We start from the raw sequence: 24778 nt of genomic DNA, 5'->3' as shown, positions 1-24778 counted from the left end.
ATGTTTGTAACTGCAATGGCTTGATCATCATAAGCTTGTCACAAATGGGGTTAATTACAAGAATAATCACTGAATACAGGCCATAATTATTATAACAATTCTTCCATGCTTGAGAAATGTAGTGAATAGTTTTTTTAAAAAAGCCACAGATAAAATGATCAGAACTTGGGATTGTCCTGATTTCATGGCGTTTATATTCCACACCCCTCTCCCTCAGGAAACTGCAGATCATAGTGCTGGCTTGCAAGAGTTGCACTCCTGAAATGCACTGTTATAGTGTAGTTCTTCTGCCATGCGAATGGGATATCATTTCATCAGGGACTCTTGTTAGATTCATGACCTGGCTGCGACCTTGAATTGGCCTTTAGTCGTTACTGATGGGAGATGAAGGAACAGCTGCTGTCTACATGATTGCTGCATAGAGATGGATCTGAACACTAAGGGCGAGAGCACAGCACTGAGTTAGCAAGTGCAATAAATTTGCCATGTTTTTTCCTCGCCAGGGTGGAAGTTTTAGCTTGTTTGGATCTGTGTACTTGATTGCAGATTTTTATGGCTCTCTAATTGTTAAATAAATATAAACCCTTCAAGGCCCTGACAGTGCAAAATGTTATTTTATTTTCATTTGAGATAATTCTGTGGATGCAGATTAATTTCACACTCTTGCCCATTTATGCAAATTCACAAAAATAGCACCTGCAGGGTAGAGAATATGTAAGTTTGAACAATACAGAAGAGATATTGTTCCTCATTAAAGATTAGTTTAAATAATAGGAGAGTTAGTTGAAAAAAAGGGGCAGAATTTCCACTTTGAGTGCAATCAGGAAATTGCACCTAAATTGCCTTTGAAATTGCACTGGTTAAGTAACACTTCAACTATCTGCTAAAATCAAATTGCATAATTAATGTGAAATATTCCCCCAACCGACACAATCAAGCAGTGCTAACACAATCATTACTTTTTATTTCTATGTAAGAGCAGTAACCTGGTCAAGTTTTATTAGTAATGCTGAAAATGGGCTTATCAGTGAAAATAAGCATTTTTAATTAGTGTGTTCTGTAAGTAACCGGATTTAAAATCACTAAAGATGACCTTAAAAAAACTATACCAAACTATTCAATAGTTTCATTGATGTTGTTGTGGACAGGAGGGGTGTTTGATTCAAACACCGCTGATTTCTCCTCTCGCCAACCATCCCGAAACAGAAAGGTGTTTTGATTTCTCCCTTTATAAGTGGTGACATATTTTGCAGCCTCTTAGTTTTTGTGTGATCCTATTCTTTATTCACAACCCCACAGCAAACTCAAGATAGGATGAACTAAAAGGGTTAATTTACACTCAAATGCAAGAGGAGAGTAGCAACATGGCCTCCGTTTCATTCATACAATAAAGGTGGGATAGAGAAAAGAAAGAGGTGCAAGGCAAAGACCCTAGACAAAATAAGAATTATTGTTTCACATGAATCCAGAGTCCAGGACCAACGTCCAATGGTCCAAAACAGAGTTGGCAGGTTGAAGACTGATGCTGGATAATTCACTTTTCCAGTAGAGATGGCTTTCCACGATGGGATAGGCATGTAAAGATGAATTGGTCCTGTAAGCACTGGTATAGAAGTTCAGAAGGTCCATTAGAAATGGTATAGGTGAGGCCAGGCATTCACCTAGTCCAAGCCCTTGTTCTGAGCTGCTGTTGGTTGATGGGAAAAAAGTCTGAGCTGTGCAGCTCCACAAGGCAATATTACGGGTTCCAGCAGCTTCGGGTGAGGGAGGGAGGGGGCGGGGGCGGGGAGCAGTGGGGGTGTGTGGTTTCAGGTAACCCCCATCTTACCACTGTGGCTTGGACAAAGGATGTATATTCCTTAGTCTGGATTTGTAATGTTTCAACCATTAATAGTTTCAGCAGAGATTTCGGTATTTTAAAAATATTTTCTAAATTAATCATATATGTATATATTGGACACTAGCTTCTTACTAAATTAAATATTTTTTGATTTGAGGGGCAGAATTTTATGAGTCAGTGAGCAGGGGCGGGGGCGGGGGTAGGGGCGGAGCCCGCTCACCGACGTGTAAAATGACGCGCAGTGATGTCGGGGGAAACTCCCGACTTCACCACGCCCGATTTAAATTTTCAGGAAGGCGGCAGCGCCGCCAAATCAGATGTGTGCCCACTGACCTGTCAATGACCAATTGAAGCCATTGACAGGGTCAATTAAGTAATTAAAGGACCTGCCCGTCCAACCTTAAGGTTGGCGGGCAAGCCAAGACCCCCGGTGGGAATGAGAAAAAACATGAAACCTGATGAGGTTTCATGTAGGCTTTAAATTTTTTTAATAAAGATTGTGCAAAAATTAGAGACATGTCCCACATCATGAGGAGACATGTAAGGGAAATTTTATTTTTCTATTTTTGTCTTTTTTTACATTTGCAGATGATCTCCCTGAGGCTGCACTTAGCCTCAGGGAGATGAGTGCACTCTTTAGTGTGCATGCGCGAAAGAGCGCACTCTCGATTTTGGGATCCCCCCCCTCCGCCTGCATAGAGGGCACATAGCGCCTTAATTGGCCAGCCCATGTAAAATGGCGCTGGACCTCCGATCGGGGGCGCCGATCGGAAGCACGCCCACATGTGCCCGCCCATCAACATCCCCCCCGACGGGGGGAAAATTCAGCCCGAGAAGTTTTTAAAACATGCCTAAAAAAATGAGCACAAATTGAAGATCAAAATTGATGGAATCTTGCAGTGCCAACCTGGGGGTAGGGTCTGATACAGGTCTCTCAAACCAGTAAAAAAAAATCACAGAAACCTCATTTGTATCCAAAGTTTTCCAATCTTTCATGCAAATATAGTTGATTCAGCCTGCATTTTTTTGCATTCCTAGCGCACAAAGCAAATGATAACTCAATTCTCATGTATAATTTCAGCTGGGGAGTTCTCTAATGTGTCCTGGCCAAGACCTTAAACAATTATCTGGTCAGTTATCTCATTGCTGTTTGTGGGAGCTTGCTGTACGCAAGTTGTTTCTACATTACAATACTTCAGTGTTTGTAAAGAACTTTGGACATCTAAGATTGTGAAAGGCTTTATAAAGGCACATTATTTTGCATATGTTCAGATAAAGGCTACGAGGCAAGAACCAGGATTTGGATTATTCTAGCAAAGACAAGGGTTGAAGGACCTCTTTCTGTATTGCAAATATCTATGGTTCTACATCAACTTATTTCTATATCTAGATAAAAGCAAAATACTGCAGATGCTATAAAACTGAAACGAAAACAGAAAATGCTGGAAAAACTCAGCAGGTCTTGTAGCATCTGTGGAGAGAGAAACAGAGTCAGCGTTTCGAGTCCGTATGACCCTTCTTCAGAGCATCTTGTTATAACACAGCAGTTGGTGAAGGCTGAGCTATTTAAAATCCCAGTGGGAAACTTTAAACAACTGTCATAACCTATATTTTTAAATGGTATGTTTGAGATGCAGCTCTCAATTCAGAAATGAAACCCACCAAGACTCAAGAGGTTTTTTATATAAATTAAATTAAACATTTATTAGTTTAACAACAATTTTAAACACATACAAATTACTACCAAAACGGCCTTTAAACAAATCCCCAGATTAATCACTCCTAGGTAAACCATCATAAGGCAACAATAACCCATAGACTTTAAACAGACACCAGGCAAAGCACATTTTATCTTACTATTTCAAAATGTGGTTCCTTTCAACTTGTTTCTTCACAGCATTGTAGGCTTACAGGCTTAGATCTTTACATGCCTTACATATCTTCTGTATATGTATGTTTCAATGGTATATTACCAATCTTAAACAAGTGTGCACTCTCTGTTATTTGTTTTCCTTATAAATTCCTATGCTCACACTTATAACAGTACCTGCCCATGTAAACATGTCACACTTGTAATGAACCCTTCCCACCAGTGGGACCATGCTTCTAGTTTACATTGACAGTTTTAATTATACAGATGGATAGGGTTTTATAACAAGAAAGATTGACAGGAGGTGTGCAGACATGGAAGATTTTTAATACAGTATATTACACATGCATACATTTGCATGTCTTAGTCCTATTATTCCACATACCCCCATCGCTTGCTCCAAACAGGATATAGTTGGCATTGACTTCCTGGGGTAAAAATTGGACCACATTTTGCCTGTTTTAAAGGACACAAAATAGAATAAATGTGAGGGCTCATGTCCAACAGATGCCTGAAAGACCATCGACCCAATATTGGATTGCCATCTAAACCAGACAGTAGTCCCCTTACATATGTAAACAGGTGGCCTGAGGCTTGTTTTAGACTCACTCATTGAAATTCATAAACGTAGTTTGCTTCCTTTGCGTTTCTTCAGTGGTTGCTATCAGCAACCACCACCAAATGGCAAGGATTTTTTAAGGAAAATACAAGGAAAATAATTGCTGTGGAGCCAGGAGGGGGCAGGAGTGCTCCCTTCCAACTCCACAGTATAGGGATCACAATCTCCACTCCACCCCACAAGTTCACTGCTGCCCACCGACTCCCCCCACCCCCCCCCAACCCCCGACCGACCCCCACATTCTGCCATCTGTTACTGCTGCACAACCTCTATCCAGGATTAATTTCAGGCTGGAGCCAGCGAAGGCTCAAAATCTTTTATTTCAAATGAGTGACCTGGCCCATAATGGCCTAAGGCCCAATTTTGGGCCTTCCAAATTGGGCACCCATTGCAATTTGGCAATTGGAAAGCAGTCGCTTTCGTTTAAATTTAAACTTATCTATATGTGCAATACCGTAAGAAATCATTTCAAATATATTAAAAGTTTTGTAGAGTTACATGTTCTTACTGAAACACTTCCCTCTGACCAACCTTTTGGTCATCTGTCCTAATGTCTCCTTACGTGACTCAATGTCACACCTGTAAGATCCTTGGGCTATTTTATTATCCATATAATTATATATTGTTGTTGTTGCCACTATTACATTTTCGCCATTGTACTTTGTTGGTAACAATCGATTGTTATGAAGGAACATATTGTAAGAGAAATGATCTAAAGATCACCTCCTGTATGTCCTCAAATTGGACTCAGTTGTCAGATTAAAAGGTACTGTGAATGTAAAGGAGAGGGCAAATAATTAAACCAAAAATCTTCAAACAAACAAAACATTTAACAAAAACCCTGACACTACTGTTTGGCAGGGCTTGTAAACTACTCCCAACAGCTGTTTGCCACCCATTGTTGGCTCCACCCAAACTCATTCTAAATCTTGATTCTTTCAGCTGGGATCCTTTCCCTCTACTCCTCCTTTCTCCAATCCCTCATCTTAAAGCCACCTTAGTTTAAAAAGAGATATTTCCAGCTGTATTATTACTTCATGTATTTTATTGCAAATACTTTGCACATTTAGATATAATGGCCTATAGCTTTAATTTTTTTCCTTTTTTTTCCTTGATGTCAGTAATGGTCATTAGCTTTTTAAACTCACTGTTTCTTTCTGACCTGCTCTGCTTATTTTTATTCAAACTGCTAATGTGCTAGCTCTTGATTTTTCTCATATTGCTTTCAAATTTGCTCTTCCCTGAATCCCATCACCCCCTTCCCCACCTTTATTAACTGAAAGCCATTTCTACAGTCCTAGTTATATGATTTGTCAGATCACCAGTCCCAGTCTAGTTTAGGTACAGCTCATTCCAATGGAACAGCTTCCTCTTTCTCCAAAATGGTGCCAGTGCTCCAGGAATCAAAATTCTTGCCTCACATACCACTCTTTTAGCCACACATTTAACCTGCTAATCTGTTAATCCTGGTGCCAATTTGGAAATGGCACAGAGATTATTACCTGTGGAGGTTCTGCATTTTAATTTGGTCCCTAGCTCCTCAAACTCTCTCAGCCAAACATCATTCCTAGTTCTACCTCTGTTGTCTATCTACTTTAATAATTGGTCAGAAGGGGTTAATTAATTTACCCAGTGACTTCTTCAGATCCTGATGGGAGCTAGGTAGTGTAAATGGTAATGCAATCCAAACTCACTGATGTAAAACAGCTTAATGAGTCAAATTTACCTTCCAGGCATAAACAGAGCGATAGACCCAAGATAGTTCCTTGACGAGGCGTTAAGGTGAAATGTTAAGGATTTGTCAGGCACTCTTGATGAATATTTTTGTCAGGATATTAATCTCTGTCTATTAACACTATCGTCACACTCTAGATTTACTTACTACACCAGATATAATGCTCTAGAAACTCACGTCAAAGTCTAATATATTGTGAGATGTAAAAATAATTAAAGAAGGAGCAAGACTAGCCACTGACAGACTGCAATTTAAAGCAGTTACAATGCCTAACCTTAAACAGCTACAGGGTGGTCTTAAAGAGGGCAGGTCAAATCAGCTGCTAAACCTCATAATCCACAACCTCTACCACCTAGTAGGACAAGGGCAGCAGGTGCAATGGGAACACCACTACCTGCATGTTCCCCTCCTAGGTAACACAGTATCTTGGCCTGGACATATATTGGCAGTTCCTTTGCTGTCGTTGGGTCAAAATCCAAGAACTCCCTTCCTAACAGCACTCTGGGGAGTACCTTCAACACACAGACTGCAGCGCTTCTAGAAGAAGGCTCACCACCACTTTCTCAAGGGCAGTTAGGGATGGACAATAAATGCTGGGCCTTGCCAATGACATCCGCATTTCAAGAATGAATAACAATAAAAGTAACATAACTCCGTGTATTTAATTGAAAAATAATGTATGCCAAGCAGTAGGGATAGGAAACCATAGCTGAGTAACATCTTGGGCATTACATTAGTGTGGAATTTTCTGTGCTTGCCAGTGTCGGGCGTGTTTGGTGGCATGAGTGAACAATATGGCATGATTGGTTTTTCAACGGTAAGAAACCAGTTCGTGATTGTCCACTCAGCCCGCCGACAAAGGACCACATTTCCTGCCTCAGACGTCGGAAACCTCATTGTAATACATCAGCATATCATTATCAGGCCAGCCCGCTGGAATCGATTCCCCCCCAGGATTGTCCGTCCATGTCGACAGGAAAGCATGCCGACGTGTTTCACAACAGCACTTAAGCGATGTGCATGTGGCAGCCTGTACTTTGAGGGGTGAACATACAGTAAGGTTGTGCAGCGCTCGCCAGGGTCGCCATTTGGACTTCAAGCTTGAGGGGCGCTGGGGGCATGGGGTTAAGGGCAGCCCTGCCATAGAGGCAGCTTGTGGGAAGGATGCAAGGGCAGCCCTGCCATTGAATATAGCACATGAGTATTCGGGATGGAGGGTAGGCTGGGTGAAGGAAGCGGCCATGCTTTAGGGAAACCTGTATAAAGTGACCATTCCTCTGCAACTGAGACAGTTCAGATGCAGCCATGTTGATATGATTGGATAAAAACAAAAAAACTGCAGATGCTGGAAATCCAAAACAAAAACAAAAACAGAATTACCTGGAAAAACTCAGCAGGTCTGGCAGCATCGGCGGAGAAGAAAAGAGTTGACGTTTCGAGTCCTCATGACCCTTCGACAGAACTTGAGTTCGAGTCCAAGAAAGAGTTGAAATATAAGCTGGTTTAAGGTGTGTGTGTCGGAGAGAGAGAGAGAGAGAGAGAAGTAGAATGGGGGTGTGGTTGTAGGGACAAACAAGCAGTGATAGAAGCAGATCATCAAAAGATGTCAACGACAATAGTACAAAAGAACACATAGGTGTTAAAGTTAAAGTTGGTGATATTATCTAAACGAATGTGCTAATTAAGAATGGATGGTAGGGCACTCAAGGTATAGCTCTAGTGGGGGTGGGGAGAGCATAAAAGATTTTTTAAAAATTTAAAAAATAATTTAAAAAAAAAAATTTTTTTTTTTCAAAAATAATGGAAATAGGTGGGAAAAGGAAAAACTTTATAATTTATTGGAGAAGAAAAAAAAAGGAAGGGGGAAACAGAAAGGGGGTGGGGATGGGGGTGGGAGCTCATGACCTAAAGTTGTTGAATTCAATATTCAGTCTGGAAGGCTGTAAAGTGCCTAGTCGGAAGATAGGTGTTGTTCCTCCAGTTTGCGTTGGGCTTCTCTGGAACAATGTAGCAAGCCAAGGACAGATATGTGGGCAAGAGAGCAGGGTGGAGTGTTAAAATGGCAAGCGACAGGGAGGTTTGGGTCATTCTTGCGGACAGATTGCAGGTGTTCTGCAAAGCGGTCGCCCAATTTACGTTTGGTCTCTCCAGTGTAGAGGAGACCACATTGGGAGCAATGAATGCAGTAGACTAAGTTGGGGGAAATGCAAGTGAAATGCTGCTTCACTTGAAAGGAGTGTTTGGGTCCTTGGACGGTGAGGAGAGAGGAAGTGAAGGGGCAGGTGTTGCATTTTTTGCGTGGGCGTGGGGTGTTGCCATAGGAGGGGGTTGAGGAGTAGGGGCTGATGGAGGAGTGGACCAGGGTGTCCTGGAGGGAGCGATCCCTACGGAATGCCGATAGGGGGGGGTGAAGGGAAGATGTGTTTGGTGGTGGCATCATGCTGGAGTTGGCGGAAATGGCGGAGGATGATCCTTTGAATGCGGAGGCTGGTGGGGTGATAAGTGAGGACAAGGGGGACCCTATCATGTTTCCGGGAGGGAGGAGAAGGCGTGAGGGCGGATGCGCGGGAGATGGGCCGGACACGTTTGAGGGCCCTGTCAACGACCGTGAGTGGAAAACCTCGGTTAAGGAAGAAGGAGGACATGTCAGAGGAACTGTTTTTGAAGGTAACATCATCGGAACAGATGCGACGGAGGCGAAGGAACTGAGAGAATGGGATGGAGTCCTTACAGGAAGCAGGGTGTGAGGAGCTGTAGTCGAGATAGCTGTGGGAGTCGGTGGGTTTGTAATGGATATTGGTGGACAGTCTATCACCAGAGATTGAGACAGAGAGGTCAAGGAAGGGAAGGGAAGTGTCAGAGATGGACCACATGAAAATGATGGAGGGGTGGAGATTGGAAGCAAAATTAATAAATTTTTCCAAGTCCCGACGAGAGCATGAAGCGGCACCGAAGTAATCATCGATGTACCGGAGAAAGAGTTGTGGAAGGGGGCCAGAGTAGGACTGTAACAAGGAATGTTCCACATACCCCATAAAGAGACAGGCATAGCCGGGCCCATGCGGGTACCCATGGCCACACCTTTTATTTGGAGGAAGTGAGAGGAGTTGAAGGAGAAATTGTTCAGCGTGAGAACAAGTTCAGCCAGACGGAGGAGAGTAGTGGTGGATGGGGATTGTTCGGGCCTCTGTTCGAGGAAGAAGCTAAGGGCCCTCAGACCATCCTGGTGGGGGATGGAGGTGTAGAGGGATTGGACGTCCATGGTGAAGACAAAGCGGTTGGGGCCAGGGAACTGGAAATTGTTGATGTGATGTAAGGTGTCAGAGGAATCACGGATGTAGGTGGGAAGGGACTGGACAAGGGGAGAGAGAAGGGAGTCAAGATAACGAGAAATGAGTTCTGTGGGGCAGGAGCAAGCTGAGACGATCGGTCTACCGGGGCAGTTCTGTTTGTGGATTTTGGGTAGGAGGTAGAAGCGGGCCGTCCGAGGTTGGGCAACTATGAGGTTGGAAGCTGTGGGAGGAAGATCCCCAGAGGAGATGAGGTCAGTGACAGTCCTGGAAACAATGGCTTGATGTTCAGTGGTGGGGTCATGGTCCAGGGAGAGGTAGGAGGAAGTGTCTGCAAGTTGACGCTCAGCCTCCGCGATGTAGAGGTCAGTGCGCCAGACAACAACAGCACCACCCTTGTCAGCGGGTTTGATGACAATGTCAGGGTTGGACCTGAGAGAATGGAGTGCAGTAAGTTCAGAGAGAGACAGGTTAGAATGGGTGAGAGGAGCAGAGAAATTGAGACGACTAATGTCGCGCCGACAGTTCTCAATGAAAAGATCAAGAGAAGGTAAGAATCCAGAGGGAGGGGTCCAGGTGGAGGGAGAATATTGGAGATGGGTAAAAGGATCCGTTGAACTGGGAGAGGACTCCTGCCCAAAGAAGTGAGCCCGGAGACGAAGACGGCGGAAGAAGAGTTCAGCATTATGCCGAGCCCGGAATTCATTGAGGTGAGGGCGTAAGGGTATGAAACTAAGTCCTTTGCTGAGCACTGAACATTCAGCATCGGAGAGGGGAAGGTCAGGGGGTATAGTGAATACACGGCTGGAGTTGGGATTGGAAGATGGGGTGGGGACGGAGGGACAGGTCGGGGTGGAGGGTCCTAGATGGGTGTTGGTGTTGATGAGTTGTTGGGACAGGGGTGGAGGGTCCTAGATGGGTGTTGGTGTTGGTGAATTTTTTTTTAAATTTTTAAAAAATCTTTTATGCTCTCCCCACCCCCACTAGAGCTATACCTTGAGTGCCCTACCATCCATTCTTAATTAGCACATTCGTTTAGATAATATCACCAACTTTAACATTAACGCCTATGTGTTCTTTTGTACTATTGTTGTTGACATCTTTTGATGATCTGCTTCTATCACTGCTTGTTTGTCCCTACAACCACACCCCCACTCCACTTCTCTCTCTCTCTCTCTCTCTCTCCGCCCCCCCACACACACACCTTAAACCAGCTTATATTTCAACTGTTTCTTGGACTCGAACTCAAGTTCTGTCGAAGGGTCATGAGGACTCGAAACGTCAACTCTTTTCTTCTCCGCCGATGCTGCCAGACCTGCTGAGTTTTTCCAGGTAATTCTGTTTTTGTTTTTGATATGATTGGAGTTGGGCCTCTAGCTTATCTGGCCACTCAAACAATGCAGACGCATTAAAGTGCCACCAAATGCTCCAAAGTTTTTCAATGCCATGCCCCCCTCCTCCCCACCCCCTACTCAATGCCGCAGAACCTGCAAAATCATGAGCATTTTAGTGGAAGGCAGAACAGTTGGATGACTGCGCGTGTTGTACAATCTGCTCTCTAAAGCTGGCCATGGAGCAGTCACTGCTGGAGGTACTCACAGCTCCTTGCAATGTCAGCATCCCGATTTGGACCAGTTTTCCCGATGGTTCAAGCTGACAGTGTAGTCTTGCAGCGTGAGTTGGGAGAATGCCTGGGCCTGAGCTGAGAGCACAGCATGGAGTTCAATGGGAAAATCTGCCCCTATCGGGTTGGGTGGACTGGGGCAGAGGTGGTGGGGTTTCGGGCAGCTATGCAGTGCACTAATCTCTGACCATCCAAGTGGTAGCCAGCACTCTCCAGGAATCATTAAGTGGCCTTCTCACTTAACCAGAACAGGTTCCTAGTACACCCATGCTAACGCATGTGTCTCTCTCTTCCATGCTGCAGGGGGTCTATGTAGGAGGATCATGCAGCCTGGTGAACTAGCTGTAAGCCTGATGGCCTACAGAGAGCAAAGACGATGGAGGAGGGAGCAATCGAGGCTCCTGGCTATGCAGAGGTGGAAGCAGGAACCTCAGGAAGAAGTGATGGCTGGGCACCCGCACACACCACCAAAGAATCACAGCGAGCCATTGCTGGTTGGTGCCTAGCGACACCCAGGGTCTGTAGACGCTGCCTAATGTTCCTGCAGGTGACCGAGAATCAGTGTCACTGAAGACTGCGCATGTCTAGGATGCAAGAGCGATTGGATTCACCCAGACCTCGGCTTTCCCACAGGTGCAGGGTGCGATCAACTGCACTCACGTGGTGCTCAGGTCTCCATCACAATACACGGTGAACTACATCAAGCACAAGGGGTTCCATTCGTTGAATGTGCAGCTGGTGTGTGACCACCAGAAATGCATCCTGCAGGTGTGTTTACGGTTTCCAGGGAGTGTGCACGACCCCAACATCTTCAGTTGGTCACAGATCCATGAAGTCTTCCAGGGTCCAGAGAGGCTGCAGGGTTGGCTCCTCAGGGACAAGGGCTACCCACAGAGGCCGTGGCTGATGACACCTGTGCAGCGGCCTCAGACTGCAACAGAGCGACGGTATAATGAGGCTCATGCTGCAGCTCGTAACTTGGTGGAGCAGACAATTGAGATGCTGAAGATGAGGTTCCAGTGCCTGGACTGGTCAGGTGGAGCCCTGCAATATAGTCCACAAAGGGTGTCACGCACCGTCTTCATTGCTGTGCCCATTACAACCTGGTGCGGCATCAGGGAGATGAGGTGGCTGAGGAGGAGATAGAGGAGCTGCAGATCTCCTCCGATGAGAAGGATGCCGACAGGGATGAGGGTGAGGAGATCCTTGGAGGTGATGATGGCAGGATGAGTCCTTCGTACTGGCCAGATGAGGCAGGTGCACTCAGGAGGCCCTCATAGCTGCTAGATTTGTGGAGGATGATGACGACATGCAGTGACGTAATCCCATACATCCTCACACCACATCTGTGAACGTTTGACTCCAATCTGGATTATCGCAACGTGAATACCCTCTGTGATAATGCTCCTGTCATGGAAATGCAATGGAGGCCCTAATAGTCGCTTGATCGCAGAAGGATGATGACAACATGCAGTGAGGACACTCCATAGATCTTCACACAGCCTCTGAGAATGTCTGAATCCTGTCAGGCTGAGGGCAAATTGTTTGCGCTCTGTGATCAGGGCCATCTCAGAGATGCAGCCATGAAACTTTAGAAGCATCTGATCCTTTGTCCACCTTCAGCACCTGAGCCCTTCAGAAGCACAGCATCAGTGGTCAAAGATGCTGAAGAGATGGGGACCAGCCCTACCTTAAAAGGTGCTGACAGTACAGCAAAAGAATGAGAGAACTCTGTGGCGCCTGTCCACTACGTTCTGGCAGCAATGACCAACACCGTCGAGGTGCAGGCATCAGTAATGTTTCCAGGGAATGGGAGGCCAGACCATCACTATGGCCTGAAGGCTGAACTGAGCACAGGGAAGAGGCCCTGGGCTGAGACATTTGTCTTTATTTTGTACAGAAATGTTTCACATCTGAGTGGCAAGAACACTGCTCAACAGAACAAGGAGCCACAGGCAGGGAGACATTCTTGGGAGTTTATTGACAATAGTGAACAGTATGTACAAGTGATTAACACCCATGCCCAGGCTGTGCAACCAAATGCCATTAGCTTTCCTAACCCTGCCACTAAGCCTTGGTGCCACTGGACATCCACAGCGGAGGTGGAGACAGCCTGCTGACTGCGACACCCTGTCTGTGATGACCTTGGCGGGTGTCCTTTGGAAGGCCGAAACTTGCAGGCCCCTGGCTTGCTTTCAGGGTCCTGCTGTGTGGTGATGTCCCTTGAACCAGCAGTAAGTGAGGGCCCTGTGGATGTGTGATGGGCTTGTGAGTGTGTGAGTTGAGGATGATGAGAAGCGTAACTTACCCTGGTGGAACGGAGGAGATCATTCATCCTCTTGCAGCTCTGGGTGGATGTCCTCTTTTGAAGGGCATTGGCACTGGCCACCCCTGCCACCACCTCCCAAGCTGGGTTATTGCTGTTGCTGCCCATCCTGTGGCCAGAGCAGGGGTAGAGGACATCCCGGCGAGCCTCTGCGGCATCCAAAACGTGCTTGAAGGACGTGCTGCTGAACCTGGAGGCTACGGTCTTCTTCAATTTCAGGGCCATGTCTTCCATGCAGCAGTGGTGAGCTGGAAGCACTGAGATGTGTGCTAGCGGCTGGACTTTAAACATGGCACCCAGAGTGATGTACCGATGGGGTGATGGTGGACAGGCGAATGAGACCCCACCCACCATCATTCCCTGGAGTGCAGAAATAATGTGGCAGGTTTAGGATGATAAGGCATGAAAACCAACCATCACGGCCTGCGGGTAAAAATTAATTTTGCCCATCCGCTACTGCACTTAGTGCAAATCTGGGATGATTCTGCCTTTAGTCTCTCATGAAAAATTCTTGAAAAGTGAAAGTGAGGTCAAGGGAATTCCTGGCAGTAACTTCACAGAACCAACAATAATTTGCACTTATATAGTATTTTTAATACAATAAAACACCCCAAGGTACTTTAGGAGGGTTATCAAAGAAAGTTTTTCACTGAGCCACGTAAGGAGGTAATAGGGCAGATGACCAAAAGCTTGCCAAAAAGGTAGGTATTAAGGAGCAGCTTAAAGGAACAGACAGAGGTAGTGGGTTGGGAACTTCAGGAAGAGAATTTCAGAGCTTAGGGCCCATGCAGCTGAAGGCATCGTCACAAATGGTGGAGCGCTGGAAATTAGGAATGCTCAAGAGGCTAGATTTGAAGGAGCACAGATGTTGCGGAAGATTGTAGGGTTGAAGGAGATTACAGAGATGGGAAGGAGTGAGAGTATGAGGGATTTGAAAACGAAGATGAGAATTTTAAAATTGAGGTATTGCTTAACTGGAAACCAATGTATGTCAGCAAGCAAAGGGACAGTGGGTGAACTGAGCATGAGTTAGGAAATGGGTAACAGAATTTTGGATGGGCTTCAGTTTATGGAGGTTTGAATGCATTAGAATCGTGAAGCCTACAGGTACCGAAGACATGGATGGTAGTTTCAGCAGCAGATGAGGTGAAGCTGTGCAAATGGTAGTGGATAAACTTGTTGTACAGCCTGCCTGATATGAAAGGGGCACTTGGCTCATCAACCCTTCTCCTTTCAAGAGATCATGAACAATTTGCAGCCCTTTCTGGCTCACTGAGAAATTGCGGAATGCTATTAATCATAACAGAAATGCCAAAGAAAAAAGTTCAGTGAAATTTCTGCCAGACTTCCATTGGGAATTAAGCAAATGGCCAGCACATCAATCTAACGTTACAGCCTGTTATTTAATGGTTGGGTTTCCACTTCCCTTAGGATTGAATCTATAGTATTGCACACACCATTTGATTATCTATCCCAGCCCAATGGCTTGGAAAACCCTGAGGTGAGGTGGCCAATAATGGTGTGAGGTATCATTCGACCATTCCAAGAGCGAGCCTCTAATCTCATGTTGCTCATGTTCCTTGATACAAGACCAGCTTCTGCAGCTGAAGAAAATCTGCTGTATTAATGTCTGGAATTGGAATGGTAGCCATCAGGCATGCTTTCAAACAAGCACTTCTTTCATTTATTTTTGCAGCACAGTTAAGCATTGTGATTAATTATGTTTTAAAGCAGGAGGGAATTTAGGAAAATGGTCTCGGGGCCAACATCATAAATCACTAAAGGTGGGGGTTGCAGAAATTGCATATTTCCTGAAATCTGAGACTATACCTTGTTGACACTTGGCTGCAGTGCACTCAGTGTTAATGGTGGATATTGCTGCATATCACAGATTCTTACGAGCTTAGATTCCCACCTTACTCTTGTCTTTGATTCACATCTTACAGATGTCTCCTATGGCCATGTGGCAAGACACTGTCACTGTTAACAGGGAGGTTCAGTGGGTAGCACTCTTGAGCCAAGAAGTAGTTGGGGTTGAGTCCCACACCCCGAGACATTTATGTCAGGATGAATATCAGACGCCTCTCACTTCCTCCGTTGTAAAGTGATGTCCAAGGCCTATTCCTGAAGCAGGCTCTAGCCTCTTTGCCAGGTTGCTTTGCTCTGAGTTAGCCAGCGTAAGCTGTGCTCAATGAAATCAAACCATGGCATTGCCCGCTACCAAAAGGTTAAGTTTTTTCACATTTGCTTCCCTGAAAGTGGAGCCACAAGAAACAGGAGTGTTCACCCCTGAGCCCATATTGGAAGAATGTGGACTGCTGTTTCACTCTGCAAGGAGTGTACCCTCCAACACACATCCCAAAAGCAAGCATGCCTGAATTTCTTCTCCCATGTGAACAAAAGATAGCCCACTTTACCTTGGCCTATCTGTGGATGGCTGAAATGCGAGACATGGAAAGACAAATGCACAGCTAGTATTGATAATGATCATCATGGAACCCATCTGATTCACTAATGTCCTTTAGAGAAGGAAATCTGCCTCCCTTACTTGGTCTGGTCTGTATGTAACTCCATGCCCACAGAAATGTGGCTGATTCTTAACTGCTCTCTGAAATAGCCTAGCAAGTCACTTGGTTATATTAGACTGCAATGGAAAGGTCAAAGAATTCACCTTGCTGAGTTGGCCCAATAAAATCCTCCTGACCAACATTTGGTGACTAGTTCTGAAATTGGGAGAGCTGTCCCATGGACTACTCAATCAACAGCTTGATATGAGCATGAATCATCCCAGAATTGCACTAATTTTGCGATGGTGGGCATGATAAAGCTTTTACCTGCCGGCCACAATGGCTGTTTTTCGTGCCATATCGTCCCTTTCCCACTTCATAAATTCTGAAGTCAGGGAAATACGGCAGATCATTGGCGGCAGGCCTCCAGTTTGCTCGCCACGCAGTTACCTCGCCGCATCCTCATGCCAGGCATCATATTTAAAATGCAGCCATGCACAGGTTTCTCAGTGCTTACAGCCCAGGACTGCTCCGCTGAAGACATGCCCCCAAAGGTCAGGAAGATTGCAGCCTCCTGATTCACTGATGTATCCCTGGGAAACCTCTGTACACTGTGGAGGCCTGCCATGATGTCCTCTATCCCCACGCTGGCCGCAGGACCCCATCAGTCTTACCACTCCGACTTGGGAGGCGGTGGCAAAGGTGGTCAGTGCAAACGCTACACACAAGGAATCGGCCATCCAGTGCAAAAAATGGATGAATAATCTCATCCGTGCTGCCAGAGTAAGTCAACCATCTCATCAATCTCAACTCACCCGCTCACAAGCCCATGACACATTCACTGGCATCTCATTCAGTGCCAGCTCAAGGGACATCACCACTCGGTCTCTCACACACACCCTCACATCTCCAACTGGCCTCATCTCCTCTGGAGTTAGCCTCCTCATCCCATCTATGGCTTCACTCAGCACGCGCATGCCTGGCATCCTTCTCATTTGACTAGGCATTCACCTTGCTCACACTCTCTCCATCTGTCTTTCTGCAGGACAAGATTGTGCACAGTCGCTGGGAGAGGTCCCAAATGGGGGCTGAAGTGCCGGACATCAGGGTCCTCACTCAGTTCAGGAGTTGCGCGTTGGAGCTGGCTGGAGAGGACGTCAACCGTTCTTGTGGCAACGGTGAGGGTGGTTGCAAACACCCAGGTGAGGATCCTGCACCACATGATTCCTTTCTAAATGCTACTCTGAATCCACTGTTCTGTGTTCAATATGGCTGCTAAGCACGAATATTCTCCACTTTCCTAGGCACATCTGCCATGTCACCCTCAGGCGACCTTGACTCCAACTGCAGCGCCGAGAATACCTCGGATGAGATCCCTGAGGGCGGCACCATTGAATACCTGTCATGGTGCTCACCCACACCCTCCACCAACGCAGTGACACACACCTTGGTGAGAATCTAGATGTAGAGTAGCCTCAGGATCACAATCTGGTAAGCACACCACGCAATCTGTTCCACAGCAGGCAGAGGCAGGGATAGCCTTGGTTGCTGGCACTCGGAGCATTGCTGGAGGCAAGGAATCTGCTGAGTCCGAGTCAGATGATGAATAACTTGACTCAGTCCCCAATCAGTTGGTGGAGCTGCAAAGACAATCACAGGAACATCAGGAAGGGATGTCTGGTGCACTCCTCAGATTGCAAGAGACGATGGAGGAGTCTGTCCGCCTTCAGTCTGGGGTGATAGCGCCAGCATGCCAACTCACCAAGGTCAACACTGGCAGGATGACGGCCGCCATGGAGACCTTGGTCCAGGACATTGGTCACGCACTGCTGTGCAGGCTGAACCCCATCGCTGATGCCATAGTTGGCCTCCAACAGTGTCAACACGAAAGGGGTGCAGGGCTGCTTGACTTCACTCCAGCTTCCCCTTCTCAAGAGGGAGGAGGACCAGCAGCTCGATACCCTGGGGCCATCCACCCAGGTGACTCTGGAACTGTCCGGCCAATCCAAATTCCCTCTTCCTGTGGCCGCGCAGCTCCAGCTCCAGTGGTTGAGGAGGGTGCAGCTGACCCACAGCAGGGCAGCCAAAGCAGGCCAGGGCACTCCAGGTCTCGGCCTTCCAGCAGTCATCCACCAAGGTTATCGCAGACAGGGTGTCACAGTCAGCAGGCTGCCTCCGCCTCCTCTGTGGATGTCGGGGGAGCACCATGAGATAGCAGCAGGGTTAGGAAGTTTAAGAATATGTAGTTCCACTGCGTGGGCATGGGTGTTAATCGTTTGTACATAATGTTCAATATTGTATATAAACTCTCAACAATGTCTCCTTGCCTATGGCTCATTGCCAAGATGAGCTGTGTTTATATCACTCAGATGTGAAACCTTGGTTCCTGCACAAGATAACCGCAGGTGTCTAAGTCCAGGGCCTCTTTCCTGTGCAGTGTATAACCTTCAGACCAAAGTGATAATCCAGCTTCACACTTACTGGACACATTACTGATGCCTGTCCCTCAACAGTGCTTGCCATTGCTGCCAGAATGTCATGGGCAGTTCCGTCATTCCCTCTATGTGCTCTCAGCACTTTTGAGGTGGGGTTGGCCCCCCCATCTCTTCAGTATCTGTGTCAGGTGATGCTGTGCTCCTGAAGGGGTCAGGTGCATTTAATGTTTCACAGCTGCATCTCCATGATATGGCCCTGATCACAGAGCGCAAGCGAGTTGCTTTCAGCCAGACATTCACAGAGGCAACGTGAAGATCTATGGAGTGTCCTCACTGCATGTTGTCATCATCCTCCTGGAATCTAGTGCCTCTGTTGTGTCTTTTTTTTTCTTTATTCTTTCACAGAATGCGGCTGTCTTTGGCAAGGCCAGTGTTTGTTGCCCATCCCTAATTGCCCTTGAACTGAGTGTCTTGCAAGGCCATTTCAGGGTTACTTAAGAGTCAACCACATTGTTGTGGGTCTGGAATCACATGTAGGCCAAAACAGGTAAGGACAGCAGATTTCATTCCCTAAAGGACATTAGTGAACCAGATGGATTTTTATGACAATCGATGATAGTTTCATGATTACTATTACTGAGAATAGCTTTCACTTCTAGATTTATTAACTGAATTCAAATTCCACCAGCTGCCTTGGTGGGATTTGAACCCACGTCCCCAGAGCATAAGCCTGGATATCCAGGAGTACTAGTCCAGCAACGTTATCACTACGCCACCATCTCCCCAGTCATGAACCTGTGCACTGAGTGTACTGACATGAGCCTGAGCACTGAGGGTATGTGTGCTGCCATCAGCCACACAGGAGTCAAACGTTCACAGATGCAAGGTGAGGATGTCAGGATTGTTTTCACTGCATGTCGTCATCATCCTTCAGGAATTTTGTGGCTATGAGAGTCTCCCAAGCGTACCTGCCTCATCTGGCCAGTGTGATGACCTCATCACTGACATCCTCAACTTCGAGGGTCTCATCACCATCATCCTCTTTGATGACCCCCTCATCGGAGGAGACCTGCATCTTCTCCTCAGCCAGGTCCTCCACCCATTGTAGCACCAGGTTGTGTAGCGTGCAGCAAGCTACACTATTATGTGACACTATTGGTTATCCAGGCTTATGCTGTGGGGACGTGGGTTCAAATCCCACCAAGGCAGCTGGTGGAATTTGAATTCAGTTAATAAATCTACAAGTGAAAGCTATTCTCAGTAATAGTGATCATGAAACTATCATCGATTGTCATAAAAATCCATCTGGTTCACTAATGTCCTTTAGGGAAGGAAATCTGCAGTGCTCCAACAACACTCAAGAAGCTCAACACTATCCAGGACAAAGCAAAGCTCTTGATCAGCATCCCATCTACTACCTTAAACATTCACTCCTTCCACTACTGCTGCACGGTGGTAGCAGTATGTACCATCTACATGATGCACTTCAGAAACTTGCCAAGACTTCTTCGACAACACTTTCCAAACCTGCAACCTCTATCACCTAGAAGAACAAGGCCACCACATGATGGGAAGACCACCTTCTGCAAGTTTTGCACCTAGGCACATACCTTCCTTACTTGGAACTATATAGCCATTCCATCACTGTCACTGGGTCAAAATCCTGGAACTCCCTCCCTTACAGCACTGTCAGTGTACCTATCACATGGTTCAAGAAGATGACTTACCACCATCTTCTTGAGGGCAGTTGGGGATGAGCAACAAATATTGGCCTTGCCAGCAATGCTGCCATCCTTGAATGAATAATAAAAAGATGATCGATAGATCAGAGGCATAGAGAGAGATGTACAGATAGATAGACAGTTAAATAAATGACAGTGATTCAGGACAATGGTGCATATCATGGCAGATAAGAACATGAGATACATTCATGCTAAGTATGTGAATGAACTATTTCCTTCATATCTAAGAACCCTCCCGCTAATTCAATCATGGGAGTGCTTCCATTTGATCTTTCTTTCAGAAAATGTTCTTAGACTTTGAACAAAAATTTATCAGCAATTCCCCACAACCTGTTGCTGCCCTCGGCTTGTTTCCCAGCTAGGAATTAAGCAAACAGATTTCATCCGTAAGGCTGAAAGCAAAATACTGCTTTGAAGAACGGACACGAAACGTTAACTGTGGTAGAGAATTCCAAAGATTTGTAACCCTCTGAGTGAAACTCTGTTCTAAGTGTTCTAGGTTCTAGGTGTTCTAGGTTCCCCAGCCTGGGGAAATAACCTCTGTGTCTACCCTATCAAGCCCCTTTGGAACCTTGTATGTTTCAATGAGATCGCTTATTCCCCTAAAATCTAGTCTCTCAATACCACACAACCCTTTCATCCTGGGAACCAAACTCGTGAACCTTTGCTGTACTGCCTCCAATGCAAATATACCTTTCCTTAGATAAGGGGACCAAAATTGTGCATGGTACTCCAAGTATGTAATGAACCAATACTGACTACTTCCACCAACTCCCTAGGGAGCCTGTCCCATAGATTAACCAGTATCCTGACTGAAATTCAAATATCCTGTGTGGTGTTGAATGGACACAGTGTGAAAGTAGTCCGGATTCTGAGTCTCAGTCTACTCTGGAGTCAGGTTGGTTGTCACTTCTGGATTAAGCTTCAGTGTCAATGCTCAGATCACATCAGTGATATGGTGGTAGGGTAAACACACCTTTTGAGAACAAAGAAAGCACAATCTAGATCCCAGTAAAGGCAAAATACTGCAGATGCTGGAAATTAACAATAACGTAAAGGGTTATGGGGATAGCGTAGGTAAAAGGCATTGAAGTGTTTGATCAGTCATGATTGTATTGAATGGTGGAGCAGGCTTGACAGGCTGAATGGCCTTCACCTGTTCCTATGTCAAGAGTCATACGGACTCAAAACGTTGACTCTGTCTTTCTCTCCGCAGATGCTATTTGATCTGCCGAGTTTTTCCAGCATTTTTTGTTTTTGTTCCACAATCACCTGCTATTTTAACCCCAGCACACAATAGAAATGGGGCATTCCTGCACATTGTAAATAACTGAGAGATCTTTGCAATGCATCTTTGCGTTGATGTCCTTAGTGTACGAGTCTGTTCAGCTACCATTTAGATCAAATCTTCCAGGCTGGAAAAAAGGATGATACCAGAACTGTGAGATTATATTTTCAGGAAAGCATGAACAGGCTGGATCTCTTTTCTCATGAAAAAGGAAGGCTGAGGAGGTGACCTAATACAGGTCTTTAAATTTATGTAAGGTTTTGATCGAAGAGACAGAGAGTTTTCATATAAAAGCCAGACTGACGATTTCTTCCCTGAAAGTCTTAGGGGAAGCAGTTGGGGTTTTAATAACTATCCAACAGCTTCATAGCCACTTATATAGTTATCAGCTTTTTATTTACCGATTTCTTTTTTAAACTGAATTGAAATTCACAAACTGCTGCAATGGGATTTGAATATGAATGTGAGTCCAGAAATATAACCACTATAGTATAGTACCTATAGCATTACTCAGTGATAAACTAATGTATATTCAGGTCAGTACTGTTCTGAAACTTGGACTCTAGGAGTGGGACTTGGTTTGTAGGCAGACTGTAGACATACTCTGGTATTTGCTTAACACTTGTTTATTGTAGCACTACATCTAAACAAGGTTACAGAGTAGGCACATTGCTCCGAGGTACGATTTCAACCTGTCTCTTGAAAGTCTAACACATGACTGACTGATATTAGTAGTACATCATCTACTTCATACATTAGCATTTACCATCTGTTGACCTTTTATACTACGTGTACAAGTAAATGTTGGAAGGAAAATCTTTATTTTGTGCAATGTTGGTAATAAAGGCAAGGAAATATTCTGTCTCATAGGTGCCAACTTCAACAGTGCAAGAAAGTGAATGGAATCTCCATTGAAGTTTTGGATAGGTCCAGATGGTCCAATGAAGCGGGCAGGGTTTTGGTGAGTTGAAGATTATATAAGCTATGCACAAATTTGAAATTCTGCCTTTCATCTGTAGCAAGTGGAAGCCTTGAAACCAAAGCAAAAAGTTCAGGAATTTTGAAATCAATGAAGGTCAGAAAAAAATACTGCTCAGGAAAGAAAAAGGGGTGATTGCTCTCTGCTCTGGGTTCCAGGCCTGTTAAAGAAAATTGCCTCACAAAGGCATAGTAGGAATGTTTTAATACCTTTGATAGAGTGCCAGTGCTGGTCGATCTTTCACATGTGCAGATGAGGTAAAGTTTCCATGAGGGCAAGAGAAAGTGGGGACAGACTAAACAACATCCAGTCTCCGACCAGATCACGAAGGAACAGCTGCAACAGCTTGGCAACGTCACCCAGACAGTCAAATGAGTCTGATTAATCAAAGTGCAAGAGTAAATCCAGCAGCCCTCAGGACATTGAATCAAAGCATTGATTTTTAATGAGCTGGACTTCTGACTCCACATATCCGTGATATTTATGGGCATGTTTATGCTGTCCCCTTCCACTAGTTCATGGGCTTGATACTAAAAGCCTCAGCTGCACTATTAATTCTAATTACGTGGCATCATCTTTGTTGGGCCGACCTACAGGTTGCATTCAAAAGCAGTCCGCCATAAAGCTTGTTATTTCCCCAACGGCACTAATTAACCCAGCTGCAATGATCTTCCAGTCAAAAGGATCAGTAAAATTTCACTGGGGAAGAAGGCTATCTGTCAGATGGTGCCAATGCCAGTGGAATGCACTAACCCCTTCCTTATTGAAACTACCTACTTGAATTCCCATTTCCCTACTCTCTAGTGCTATCTTTTTACATGTTTTTCTTCACAGTCAATGTAGTTTGCTCTTAAATGTTGTGTTTGATTTGGCTCTTTGTGCTAAAGCAACCAGTGGTGTGGTGAGTTTTGAGTTATTGATGGTATTTTGAAAGAGTAATTAATGCAGTGTAGGCATCGCTGGCAAGGCTGCATTCATTGACCATCTTCAGTTGTCCTTGGTGTGCCTGTTCCTGAACTGCTGCTGAAAGTGCTTCCACAATGGCATTAGGTATGGAATGCCAGGAATGTGACCTGGAATTGATGAAGGAACAGGGATTTATGTCCAAGTCAGGCTGGCATGTGACCTGGAAGGGATCTTGGAGATGGTAATGTTCCCATATCATGTTATTTATGTCCTTCTCAGTTACTGTGGTGAGTGGAATTTCGTTGAAGAATCCAAGGCAAGTTGCTCCTGTGCCTCCTATTGGCACTGCAGCCACAGTGCGCCAGTGGTGGAGATTGGAGGATGTTGTGTCCAGCGGCTCTTGTTAGCTCTTGGTTTCTTGAGTTTTGTTGCAAGTACAATACATAGATTCCTTGTTAAACTGTACTCATCGGGGACTGATCTTCCTCAGGGATTTATATAGGCCATTCAGACCCTTGAGCCAAAGTTGTCCCTGCTGTAACTTTGCCAACAGATCAGCAGAGATTGTTTAAGCTCATAACCAGGATCTGCTCTAATCTGTTGGTTACATTCAGAAAGTGCGCTCCCCACCCCCCCAACCTTAGGAAATTCTTGGTGATTGAAAACATTAGAAAGACCATCACTCTCGAATATGTGCTGGCTTAATTTTCTTTAAGGGTTCCAATTCCATAAATAAAGAACAAAATCTTTTTCCAATGATTTCCATTTTGTGACAGTCGCCCTGTTTGAGGGCAGCATTTTGTCAAGAACATCATGTTTGCTGGGAAGATAATCTCATTATAAACACTCAAGGACACAAGGTCCTGGGTGTTTATTGAGCAGCATCTGCCTTGGAATCAAACAAAGCTGAGATCAACATGGCTTTCATGTCAATTGTACAGTTTGAAATGCTTATGTCAAGAATCCTTGCTGCTTTGATATACTGCTGCCATTTTACACCAGTTAAACTGCTGATGTACAAGCACCTTATTTCCTTCCACGATGCAGTTATAATCTATTTACTTGCTTGCCATTTGGCCTTTTAAAAAATCAGCTACTTGGCACTTCAGTGGAAGCACAATTATTTCCACAGGAGGTTTACCATACATCACAACAAAATATAGTACTGGCCATGACATAGGAACGCTGGGAAGCTAAAAGGTCATTTCTATTTGGTCTTTGACTACTAATATTTGAATAATATTTCAAGGCCTTCAAATAAGACCATATTAATTCCAAAAACCTCACTTGCCTCTTGCAGAAGGGTCTCTCTGTCCCATAGACATGGTTTGCATGACAAGACCGATGACTGCAGATTGCTAATCTGCTGTGATTGACACATGTTCATCCAGGGCTCAGGTAGTTCCTTAAAGGGGAAGCTGCCTGATAATCACATCTTGCTTGTGGGGGAGATTGCTATACATAAATTGGCTGCTGCATTTTCTACATTACAAAAGTGACTACAGTTCAAAAAGAACCTAATTGACTGCAAATTGCTTTGGGATGTCCCAAGGTAGTGAAAATCTCTATAAAATTAATGCAAATTCCCTCTTTCTTTCACAGGAAGCATATGGATCC

At 45.2% G+C, this 24778-nt stretch overlaps 1 protein-coding gene across 1 annotated transcript in view; it reads left to right on the top strand.

The window, feature by feature from the left end:
• Nucleotides 1–24778, top strand: part of LOC121282768 — an 88341-nt gene that overhangs the window by 55657 nt on the left and 7906 nt on the right. Inside the window, exons 4-6 of the mRNA XM_041196534.1 lie at nucleotides 16857–17013; nucleotides 17116–17261; nucleotides 22147–22237. Coding sequence (XP_041052468.1) covers nucleotides 16857–17013; nucleotides 17116–17261; nucleotides 22147–22191 — 348 coding nt within the window. The 3' untranslated portion in view covers nucleotides 22192–22237. The remainder of the gene's footprint in view (nucleotides 1–16856; nucleotides 17014–17115; nucleotides 17262–22146; nucleotides 22238–24778) is intronic.

Source organism: Carcharodon carcharias, chromosome 10 (genome assembly GCF_017639515.1).
Source record: "Carcharodon carcharias isolate sCarCar2 chromosome 10, sCarCar2.pri, whole genome shotgun sequence".
In the NCBI taxonomy this organism is placed as follows: domain Eukaryota; kingdom Metazoa; phylum Chordata; class Chondrichthyes; order Lamniformes; family Lamnidae; genus Carcharodon; species Carcharodon carcharias.
The sequence above is the reverse complement of the archived record's forward strand: the minus strand, read 5'-3'. Positions and strand labels throughout refer to the sequence as shown.